At 44.7% G+C, this 12370-nt stretch overlaps 2 protein-coding genes across 2 annotated transcripts in view; both read left to right on the forward strand.

The window, feature by feature from the left end:
* Window positions 1-12370, forward strand: part of LOC149286381 (uncharacterized) — a 276304-nt gene that overhangs the window by 741 nt on the left and 263193 nt on the right. The gene's annotated exons all lie outside the window — the stretch shown is intronic.
* LOC149286382 (uncharacterized) lies at window positions 329-1855 on the forward strand. The gene is made up of 2 exons (XM_089494171.1): window positions 329-370; window positions 767-1855. Exons 1-2 carry the CDS (start codon window positions 329-331, stop codon window positions 1646-1648), a joined length of 924 nt encoding a protein of 307 aa, XP_089350297.1. The 3' UTR covers window positions 1649-1855.

The raw sequence follows: 12370 nt of genomic DNA on the forward strand, positions 1-12370 counted from the left end.
GTTCAACTTGCAGTCTACTAGGAGTCCTAGATCCCTTTCAAGCCTAGTTTAATTGTGATAGCAACATTCTGTAGAATATTTGAATCTGTAGTTCAGTGAAGCACTATTGCTCTCCAGTTTCTAAGGATTGTAAATACCCCATCTTAAACTGCCAATTCAAGGTTTTAATGGGAAGTAGCCATGGAGATTAATGCATTTCACACCCAAATGGTACTCAGCACATTCCTGAGCAGGTTTCCTACCTTTTTTGGCCCCTCTTCAATCCTTTTAAGGGGGAAAGACCTCCCTTGGCCCTGCAATGGCACAGAGAGGGCCCAACAGTGGCAAAATGGCCTCCACTTCCCCAAAGGGATACTGTGGGATGTTGGGGGCAAAATATTATTTCATTTCTCCCCCGCCCCCTTCCAGGCAATACAATGGGGGGTTGCCCCTGAGATCTCCTCCAAACCCCATCAGTACTCCATGCCTGTCTTATAGATGTTTTAAGGTTGCTCCCTCGCAGTTGACCCTCATCAAAATTGGAGTCCAGGTCCTAGCCCCATTATTCTGACTCCAACTTAATTTAATATCAAATAGGGGGGAGTAAACATAGGGCTAAATCTTGGGCTAACACTTTTCTCTCTTTGATATTCAGTACTATCTGTCATTATCCTTCTTTACAGAAGAACTTGTCAGTCATGAGAGAGTCCATACAGGAGAGAAGCCATACAAATGCCAGCATTGTGGGAAAGGTTTTTCTTGGAAGTGAGACCTATTGAAACATCAGATAATCCACACAGGAGAGAAGCCATACAAATGCCAGCATTGTGAGAAATGTTTTTCTTGGAAGTTAAACCTAATGACACACCAGAGAATCCACACAGGAGAGAAGCCATATAAATGCCAGCATTGTGGGAAATGTTTTTCTCGGCAGTCAAGCCTAATGACACACCAGAGAATCCACACAGGAGAGAAGCCATACAAATGCCAGCATTGTGGGAAATGTTTTTCTCGGCAGTCAAGCCTAATGACACACCAGAGAATCCACACAGGAGAGAAGCCATACAAATGCCAGCATTGTGGGAAATGTTTTTCTCGGCAGTCAAGCCTAATGACACACCAGAGAATCCACACAGGAGAGAAACCATACAAATGCCAGCATTGTGGGAAATGTTTCTCTCAGCAGTCAAGCCTAATGACACACCAGAGAATCCACACAGGAGAGAAGCCATACATATGCCAGCATTGTGGGAACTGTTTTTCTCAGCAGTCAAACTTACTGACACACCAGAGAATCCACACAGGAGAGAAGCCATATAAATGCCAGCATTGTGCAAAATGTTTTTCTTTGAAGTCAAACCTATTGAAACACCAGAGAATCCACACAGAAGAGAAGCCATACAAATGCCAGCATTGTGGGAAATGTTTTTCTCGGCAGCCAAGCCTAGTGACACACCAGAGAATTCACACAGGAGAGAAGCCATACAAATGCCAGCATTGTGGGAAATGTTTTTCTCAGCAGTCAAGCCTAGTGACACACCAGAGAATCCACACAGGAGAGAAGCCATACAAATGCCAGCATTGTGGGAAATGTTTTTCTTGGAGGTCAGGCCTATTCAGTCACCAGAGAGGCTACACAGGAGAGGAGCCACACACATCCAAGCAGTGAAGGAACATTATTTTTGTTTTTTAATAATCTTTATTAAATTTTACAATAAAAAGTACAGAAATCAAGAAGATTGACAAAATTTCAAATAAAGTTTTAAAGTTATGGTTTGTTAAGTTTAGGTTTTAATTGCTACTAGTACTGGTTTAAGTTAGTTAGAGGGGGGCTGGGATTTGTTACAGCTATCTAGAATAGCAATGATAGCATTTGGAATTTGTGGGATTTAAGCCAAAGAAAGTTGGGGACCGGTAGTAACAGAAAGGGAGCTAGTTTCTTCAAATGTCTGGGGCAGGGAGAGATTGTGTGTGTGAGAAGGATGGCAAAGTGAGGCTCATAGTGGGGGATAGATGGTGGGGATTGTAGGTGGGGGCTAGGTTTGGTAGAAGGTGGAGTTTTAGGTTTTGAGGTTTCAATATATTCTGGCAGTTCTGGCTTAAACATATTTCTGATATGTGTTTTCAATAAAGGTCTTTGCTGTTTCAACACACTGGATTCTTTGATGCACAGAAATTGTGAATATGCACAAAACTGACACTTTCTTCTCTCCTCAATCCTCAGCTCCATTCCTAGCTGTAAGAACAGCAGAGAGAAACACACATCTATCTATCTATCTATCTATCTATCTATCTATCTATCTATCTATGTGTGTATATACAGTATACACAGAGAGAGCAAAGCCTTTCCTGCCTTTCCTGGGCTCCATTGCAGCCTCTTCAAAATCTCCTCAAGAGAAGGAAGGAAGGAACGAGGGGAGGGAGGGAGGGAGGGAGGCTGCTGGACCCCAGTACACTCCTTCCTGTCGCGGCAAGGAGACGCAGAGACAGGAATGGGGGTGTACAAGACTCCTCACAAGCTTGCCTCTCAGCTAGGCTTCTGGCTGGGCCTTTTATTGTCATCTTGCTTAGTTCCGTCCATTGTCTTCCTTACAATCATTGATGATAGCCTTGCTCCTAGGTCATCTGACTGGCATGACAGGTGCGTGATCAGTGCATGCTTGGTGCGTGCTCTTGAGGCAAGGAAGCAGGATATGGAGACCAGCTAAGCCAGCCGAATCAACATGGGCTTATCTATCTAATTATGGATAAAGCATTGTCATCTTGAGAGAGGGTCGAAGTCCTATGGTTTGCCAGTAGAACTGCCACGTCTCAATCTTGATGAGCATTGCTATCCTGAGAGAGGGTCACGACCCCACGGTTTTACCCATGGGGTTGCCACATCTCCCTCTTTTTTGTTTTTTATGAGCTGGTATACATATCCTGCGAACCGCTGCTTTTCTGCTTTTACCTTTACGAAAACATAGCGCATAAGGCAGGGATACATTGGATGAGATGGCAAAATAGGATCATAATACAAAAGTGACAATGCCATATACAAGAAGTTGTTTCGGCCAATGAAAGTCTGGCAAACAGTAAATCAATCAGCTTCATAGTCCAGAATATCCAATGTTCTGGTGGACCTCAGTCAGGTAAATCATGTAGTTCTTCAATCAAATTATTAATGGAACAAGAGTTATCTGACAATTTAAGGCAACACATATTTTGACGTCTTCACACAGCAAAAGTATTCAGTTGGGCTATAGAGGTGTATTGTAGTGTCATAGTCAGAGGTGAGTGTTACTGCTCTTTGAACCCTGGAAACCTCCAAGATAGAAGGGTGTTGGAGAACAGGAACAAGCCTACTCAGACAGCACTGTGTGCCATCAGACACATTGGCAGGTATAGAATTATAGGTTTGACAGTTACAGTTAAAAGACTACCCAGGTGGCAACAAAACATGGATATATATAAATGAAATCTCTTTTCCCAAACATTTTGATCTCCCATTTGATACCACTGGTCTGAAGGGGCTCCACTGGTCAAACATAATAAACCAAGTACAACAGTTAACATAGGATTCTGGGTTAATACAGCACATATTTTTGATTTCTTCACATAGCAAAAGTAAATAGTCTATGGCTGCTCCATTGTCCAGAGTGGCATTTCTAAGTTCATGTTGTTCATCGTTTAGCATCATGTGAAATTGTTGATTGGATTGAAATATTAGGTTCTGAAGGCCTCAATGCCGTGTGTAGGTTTAAGATACTTGGCTGATGTCCATACTGTGCCTATTGGGGTTGACACTGCTGCACAACCTCTTCCCCAAATGACGGGGGTTGCTGGTCCTTTCCGCTGTCTCTGGCAACTGTCAATATCACACCAAGGGCCACAGCAGCAGGTAAAATGAAGGAAAACGTTTCTGTGTTGGAAATAAATAATCAGACAATGCAATTAAATTATTCCAGGCAAATCAAATACAACAGATATGGCCCGGTTCACAACCTTTTTGTGTTGAGTGAGAGGTGCATTCCCCCTTTTTTGTTTTTATAGAAGAAGGCTATTGGGGTCATTAAAAAGGAGAAAGAGGGGATTTTATGTCCCTTTAACTTCTGGGCATAGGCAAAATTTAAGAAAGAAATTTGGGATATTTGCACCATTTTAATTGAGAAGGTGTATCACCTCTGAGATTGAAAGGAAAATGTAAGGCGTGTGCCTTTTACTTTGAGGACTGGAGAGCTCAGAAAAGACAGATGGCATTGCGAAAAAACTGAACTTGCATTGTTCTCTGAGCATGTGAAGAGTATGAAAAGACAGAAGCAGAGGAAGCAACACTTAGACGAGACAAAGGGCAATAGTGAGGCTGTATAGCCTTACCTTCTCACAGAAGAGAACAAAGAAAAATTGTTAGGAACATAGGAAAATAGTGGGTAGGAGAGAGAAAAAGAATCTCTCCCCCCTTTTTGAACTTTAAACAGAGAGGGGTGTCCATAGGGAAGAACATAGAAGAATGGCAATAGCAGACTTTAGTAAAGGATACCAATTTTAGCAAAAATGAGGAAATCTATTTTAGCAAATCCTTTTCTGCAAGCAGACCTATGGAGTACAGGATTAAACTCCAAAACAAAAAGGACGAGGCAGAGGAGAAGGAGGGGTTCTCCCCCCCCCCCCCAGTAATCCCACTATAGCTAACCCAGATGAAGAGCAAGAGAGACAGAGAGACTGTGCTGGTAAAAGAAGTTCTCTCTCTAGGAAACGATGTATAAAAGAAGGAAGCAAAACAACACAAATGGAGGAAGAGTACAAGAAATTCAGACTTATGAGTTGCAAAAGTGTAGCACAAATCCAAACACATTAACAGACAGACAAATGAACAATTTCTAGGTGCAAGACGACTAGAATCTGTTTCTAAACATGTACCACAATTTAGGTAGATGGGATATGTAGTCCTTTAGCCATGAGAATATAAAGCAACTTAGACAAAACCTTTTCCCCACTTTAGCCAAGACAGTTTTTGCAGATAGACTGTGCTGACCAAAGTGAGGCTTAACAGCAAGAAAAAGGCACTTGAGAACAGGAATTAATCCCTACTGAAAAACCAATGCAGCAAAGACCTTTGGACTAAAGGGAGGGAGCTGTCTTCAGATTTGCAAATCACAAACAGCCAAACAAGCAAATTAACAGATACAAGCAACAATTGATAGGATCTATAACAACCATGCTGGCCTCTGGCTGTTGCAATTCTTCAGCCAAGCCTGGGCAAATCAAACACATAAAGGAGACAGAGCGCAAGCCAAGCTGACTACTAGAAGAATGAGACATAGTTTTCCAAGCACACTCTAAGTACTGAATTTATTCCATAAAATGGTATATTCTCTTTGTCTGTAAGATTTGTGCGTCCAAAGAGAATTTCAATTATGCTTTATCACAACCAAAAACGCAAAATTAACACAGATTTGAGGGGGGGGGGGGGGAAACCTAGAAACTCCTGTCCCTTTACAATTTCCACAGTTAAATAGGAGAGAACAAACTAAAGGCATACAGAATCCTCTGAAAACAGAATGTAGAGACAAAAGGTTGAGACAGTGTCACTCTGCCTGAGCACATGTAGAGTGCCAACAACAGAAAATAGTGAGAAATTTCTCAATCTCAATTTGCAAAGCAGGAACAGAAGAGGGGGGTCCTTACTCAATTTGGAATTTCCTACTGAATGATCTTATCCACTTGCCTCATGGGCACAAAGGAAAATGCAGAAATACAAAAAACACAGACTACTGAATAAACTGGACTTACTGAGGGGAAGGAAAACTTCCTGTCTTTTAAGATCCCAACACTTACAAAAGTTCTCTGAAATGCTTAAAATGCCTACAGGGTTTTATGTTTCTCAAAGAGCAGTTTCTACTATTCCTTTCCGAGAACTACCTTCTGAGGTCTTTGTTCTGGGAGCTGAGGCTGAAACAGTGTGCCTGACCTCTTGCTCAAGGAGCTGGGTTGAAGCTGAGACGGTGTCATCCATTTTCACTGTTTTTCCCAGGGAGCTGGGCTTTTGCCTCTTCCAGGAAACACATCTCCCAGTGCCACTCCAATCTGAACCACGGGAATGGGAAATATGACCTCTGAGGTTCCCTTTCTCTGGCATGTCTGGCTGGAAAGGTTTCCAAAGCTTGGGGTTTTGTGGTTGAGTCCATGCCCTGTTTTCTGGGGTTTTGACCCTCTTGGCCTCGAAGTGCTTATTTAGGGTATGGTTCTGATCTCTCTGTTTGTAGACTGTAGTCCGAACAGTAGCAGAGGTGTCTCCAAAAGAGAGTGAGACATTTTTCTTTCCGTTTGGGCAAGGGGGGCTTGCTTTCCTGAGATTTACAGAGCAACTAGTAATATAGGGGCTCTTGGAGTGGAGTCCCTTGGGGGTCTCTGGCAATTTCTGCTTGCTATGGTGAGGCAGGCCTTCGGGTGTTTCCATCTCTCTTTGGGGAATGAGAGAAGGCTGAGTAGGGCTTTTAGATGGATCTAAAAAGCGTTTTTTAAGGGAATTTTCCCTAGCTTTCTTCTTTAGGGCTAGGGACTTTTCTTGTCTCTGTGCTATCATCAGATGAAACTTTGAAGAGAGCTGCCTTAGGTGTTGGGAAAAGGTTTCCCAACCCGCAAATAGCTCTGACTCTTTGATTTGGCGTCCCAAAGACTCCTTGCTCTTGGGATGAAGTCCTCTATATATTTCACCCATGAACTCTTTATTCATAGCTTTGGAGGGGAGAGCTATTCTTGCAAGCAACATTTTTCTAGCCATGTATGTTTCTGGATCCTCATTTGTTTTTTGCTCTTGTGCATAGTATAAATCCTCGGCCAGTTGTCCTGGCCACAATAGGCTCAAGATATGTCCCATCCAGGAGTACATATCTTGGGACAAAAGGTTTCGACACATCACTGCTGCTTCCAGGTTGTCTCTGTCCACAGAGGACATGCACAGCCTAGCCAACTGTGTCAGATGAAATCCTGCAGCATATGGATAACTATTTGCAGCCCGAATCATCCATTTTATGCTCGTTTCCTGACTTAAGGGACCTAACAAATCTGCCATTATACATGCTTCTGCGATGGAGAAATGGGTTTGTTCTTGATTTGATGTTACTTCCCATTTTTGAACCTTGGCTGCCAAAATGGAATTTTCCTCCCTGAGGAGGTTGACTTGGGCTACCAATTCTTTAATCTCTTTCTTCATTTTATTGGGGAAAGCCCTAGCAATTTTGGGAGCTTATCTGAGTCTTATCCTCCAGTGGGAGGATGAAGGGCAGAAAAGCTGAGAAAACTTACTGTTCCTTTCCTTGGAAGAATGTCCTCCAAGTCTGTCGTGAAGCTGTAAAGCCTCTTAGACGTGACTGGCTTAGGGTTTAGACCCAATTTTTAGCCGAAGCTGGTGGATACCTTAAAAGGTTTGTCCAGTGAAGAGTCTGAGTTAAAACCACTTGCTCCAAATCAAAATTGGCCAAGACTTTTAGGGATTTATTGGCATTCCCTCCACCTTTCAACTCAGGTAGAGTTTAAAGCCAGGCCACTTCTAGTGTTCTGACTTTAGGATTTTTCTTTGCTTCAGCTATTCCTGCCTCTGCCGCTCCCAACCGGGGCCTTACAGGCGATAAGGGAAGAGCAACCACTGGAACGGGGTAACCAGGTGGATCTCCCGGAGGAGCTAACGAGGCTGGAGGAGCGGGGGGCTGTGGGCAGGATTTGGGGGGCCGTGGATTGGCTTAGCCGTCCCACGGCCGAGTTTACCACCTGCCAGGCAATCAAGTGGGGTGCCGCGGCACGAGGCTCAGCCTTAAGATGATTGCCTATCTTCTCCCATTCCTCCGCAGAGAGTCTTCCCCTCTCTGGGTACCAGGGACACTGGCATGAGATCTCTGCGACTAAATTTTTTATGTCTCTCCGGGTGATTTGTTTATCCCCTGACAACCGCTTAACTATAACTCCCTAGCGTGAGACCTTTGCTTGGCGGTCAACGTTCCTCCCATACTCACGGGATCCTTTGAGGATGTGCGCGCAGACTATTCCAGTCGAGTGAGCTGGGCCATAGCCGCCTTTCCCGTATCACGTTGGGGTCACCAGCTGTCGCGGCAATGAGACGCAGAGACAGGAATGGGGGTGCAAAGCTTCTTAGCTGGCCAGCCCCTTTCATTCACATCAGGGTTACATTAGGTTTACATTATCTCATAGTACATCAGAAGGCAATTTGCGGAATTAGGGACCAATGTGTGTTCAGGAGAATTCTAATTAGCAAAGGGAACAGGATGTGTACACTGTCTCAGCCGAATCAACATGGGCTTATCCAATTATGGATAAAGCATTGTCAACCAGAAGGTGAGTCATGACCTCGTGGTTTGCCAGCGAGGCTATCACATCCTATTTTTGGTAGACATTGCTATCCCAGGGAATGCCACAGGGTTTGGATGCCCACCTTGGCCAAGACACACTCTCTCGGCCTCGAAGGGAGGCACTGGCCACCGCCCAACAAGCCTCGCATGCCAGGAGAGTCCTCCAAAGTCAAAACACACGACAACAGCCATGTTTCCAAGAGGTCATGGGGAAAGGGAGCCCAGGGTTTGGATGCCCACCTTGGCCAAGACACACTCTGTCAGCCTCGAAGGGAGGCACTAGCCACCCACCAAAGAGCCTTGTATGCCATGAGAGTCCTCCAAAGTCACAACACACGACAACAGCCATGTTTCCAAGAGGCCATGGGGAAAGGGAGCCCAAGCTTTGGATGCCCACCTTGGCCAAGACACACTCTCTCAGCCTCGAAGGGAGGCACTGCCCACCCCCCAACAAGCCTTGCATGCCAGGAGAGTCCTCCAAAGTCAAAACACACGACAACAGCCATGTTTCCAAGAAGTCATGGGGAAAGGGAGCCCAGGGTTTGGTTCCCCCCTTGGCCAAGACACACTCTCTCAGCCTCGAAGGGAGGCACTGGCCACCCACCAAAGAGCCTTGCATGCCACGAGAGCCCTCCAAAGTCACAACACACGACAACAGCCATGTTTCCAATAGGTCATGGGGAAAGGGAGCTCAGGGTTTGGATGCCCACCTTGGCCAAGACACACTCTCTCAGCCTAATACTGCAGAGGACAGGATCAAGATTCAAAATGACCTGAATAGACTAGAAAGCTGGGCCACAGCTAACAAAATGAACTTCAACAGGGAGAAATGTAAGGTACTGCACTTAGGGCGAAAAATGAAATGCACAGATATAGGATGGGTGACACCTGCCTTAAGGAGACAACGTGTGAAAGGGATCTAGGAGTCCAAGCAGAGCACAAGTTGAACATGAGTCAACAGTGCGATGCGGCAGCTAACAAGGCCAATGCGATTTTAGTGTGCATCAATAGAATTATAGTGTCTAGAACAAGGGAAGTAATAGTGCCACTATATTCTGCTCTGGTCAGGCCCCACCTTGAATATTGTGTCCAGTTCTGGGCGCCACAATTCAAAAAGGATGTTGAAAAACTGGAGCGTGTCCATAGGAGGGCGACTAAAATGGTGAAGGGTCTGGAAACCAAGCCCTATGAGGAACGCCTTAGGGAGCTGGGTATGTTTAGCCTGGAGAAAACAAGGTTAAGAGGTGATATGATAGCCCTGTTTAAATGTTTGAAGGGATGTCATATTGAGGAGGGAGCAAGCTTGTTTTCTCCTGCTCCCGAGACTAGGACCCGAAGCAATGGATGCAAACTGCAGGAAAGGAGATTCCACTTCAACATTAGGAGGAATTTCCTGACAGTAAGGGCTGTTCGACAGTGGAACACACTTCCTAGGAGTGTAGTGGAGTCTCCCTCCTTGGAGGTCTTCAAACGGAGGCTGGATGGCCATCTGTCGGGGATGCTTTGATCTGGATTTCCTGCATGGCAGGGGGTTGGACTGGATGGCCCTTGCGGTCTCTTCCAACTCTATGATTCTATGGAAGTCAAAATCTATCCCAGAAAAGGAGGTTGCCTGAAGGACTGAGACTGGTCCATTGCGACCTCCAACTGAGACTCATTGCCTAAAGCATCCAGACTGCCCCATTGGGATCTCAGGCTGATGCTCCTTACCTGAAGCATTGAGACTGGCCTATTGGGACTTTAGGCTGTGGCTTCTTTCCTGAAGTCTATAGTCTGGCCCATTGTAACTTCTGGCTCATGCTCCTCACCTGAAGGATTGGGACGGGACTATTGTGAGTTAAGGCCTATGCTTCTTGCCTGAAGGATTGACACTGGCCCATTGCAACCTCATGCTGATTCTCCTTGCCTGAAGGATTGAGATGGGACTATTGTGAGTTAAGGCCTATGCTTCTTGCCTGAAGGATTGACATTAGCCTCTTGCAACCTCATGCTGATTCTCCTTGCCTGAAGGATTGAGGTAAGTATGCCCCTATTTCTGTCATCCAAGTCATTGATAAAGATGTTGAATAGCACTGTACCCCAGGCAGAACCCCTTTGAAACCCAATGGTCACTTCTCTCCAGGATGAAAAGCAGCCATTGTTCAATATCCTTTGGGTTCGGCTGGTCAACCAGTTACAAATCCATGTAATAGTTTCCTTGTCCAGCTTGTTTCATGCTTTTGTTTTATATACTGTTTAATTTGGTTAACTGATATTAAAAGATATAGCTATGAGATTCTATGATATGGGGTGCACTATAAACCTTTTAATAAATGAACTGGGATTGCAATCCTATATATTCATATGATCAGACATAACTCCAGAGAATGTTAGCCTTTTGGATGCCAGAAGGTTCCTCTCATTCTTCAGAGCAAGAAGCAACACTTCAGCTGCCTTCTAGAAGATAAAGCAAAAAGGCTTCCAAAAGAACTGAAGCCTTGGGCAAGTCACACTCTCTCAGCCTCAGAGGATGGCCATGGGAAACCCACTCTGAAGGAACCTGCCTAGAAAACCCCTTCAGAGACTCCCATAAGGTCACCATAAGATCTGGAAACAACTGGGAGGCAGACGCCAAGAACAACATTGGAAATAGGGGCAAGCCTTGCCTTGGGAAAGTGTAATGACTGGGCTCCATTCAATGGAGGTCTTCTTCAGGCAGTAAAGGGAGGTTTATGCAAATGCAGAATGACATCACTGCTATGGAAGGCTCTCTTGACCAATCAGAGAGCAAGATGAAGGTTCTTCTGGAAGCTTCCGTGAGAAGGAGATATAAGGCCTGAGAGACCAAGAGACAGTTGGGGGAATTGTGTCGGTTGGAGATCGAGAGAGAGAGAGTTAAAGAGCGGATCTTGGAAGTTAGTCTCAGAATTGGACGTTTAAGTCTATTTATTTCTTTAATAGCTTGTAGAAATTGAATATTATATACTTACAAATATTGTACCTGCAAGATTCTTAATATCTTGTAGGACTTATATTTCAGTTATATTTTGTTATTTATAATAAATACCTCCTTGGAGTATCTAAATCCTGTTTGGGGTCCTTTCCAACTTTTGAGCCCTTTCATCCTCCATTTTGGGTTCCCTGAAGGCCTCAGACTGCCAAGTGCTGAGACAGAGGCATCCATTTTATGTTCTGGCAGCCATTTTGTGCTGCTTGTGACTGTGGGGAATAATGTTCCGGAACCTTCTCTGATTCCTCAGTTGAACAGAGGCTTCTCTTTCTCTCCTGAGGCTCCAGAGTCAGAAGGAGGCCAGGCTCCTTGGGCCAAAAGGAAGGAAGCGTGGCTCTTTGTGTGTCTTTTGTGTCTCTTTTCTGAGAGTGCTTTCTTATTACACAGTTCTGCTCCTTCTGTGGAACATGGGTTTTAATAAGGGATCAGAAATGGGGAGGATAGTTTTAATACAAGCCTTATTCTTATTCTTCTTCACAAACATTGGGCTTTGGCTCCTAAGAGGAGGCTTGTCCCCCAAACAAGGCCAAATGTGGCTCCTTTGGGAGGTTTTAAAAGTCCCCCCAGTTTCCTTGTTATCTCGAGGGGGAGAGAGGCAGGCCAGCAACAACAAAGAGCCCTCCTTCCGACCACCATCTTGAGGGGGAGAGAGGCCTATGTGAGAGAGCAGATGAGCTGGACTTTCCCCCTTCCCTACTGTCATTCCCTTCTTCTTTTGACCATCCATTAAGAACCCAAGCCCTTCCTCCATTCCATCTGCCTTGGTCCAGGCCTTGGAGGTAGAGAAGAACTACTGGACCTGATCCCCTTCTCCACCACCTCTCCCTTCTCCTTTTGTGTCGTGTCTTTTTAGATTGTAAGCCTGCGGGCAGGGAACCGTCTCACTAAAGAGTTGTATGTACAGCGCTTGTAAATTTACAGCGCTTCATAAATAAAGGTTAATAATAATAATAATAATAATAATAATAATAGATTTTCAGGCAAGAAGGAAGGAGACGGACCAGAATAACTCATATTACCTAGAATGAAACAAACCAACATAGAATTAAACAAGAAC

This window comes from Sceloporus occidentalis, unplaced genomic scaffold, assembly GCF_023333645.1.
Source record: "Sceloporus occidentalis isolate IW3139 unplaced genomic scaffold, rSceOcc1.0.p SCAF_69, whole genome shotgun sequence".
Classification (NCBI taxonomy): Eukaryota; Metazoa; Chordata; class Lepidosauria; order Squamata; family Phrynosomatidae; genus Sceloporus; species Sceloporus occidentalis.

Excerpts from the sequence above, each read along its gene's own strand:
- LOC149286382 (XM_089494171.1), top strand. The coding sequence starts at position 329 with ATGGCCTCCACTTCCCCAAAGGGATACTGTGGGATGTTGGGG. Across the intron at positions 371-766 it reads GATACTGTGGGATGTTGGGG|ATAATCCACACAGGAGAGAA; the intron begins GCAAAATATTAT and ends TTGAAACATCAG.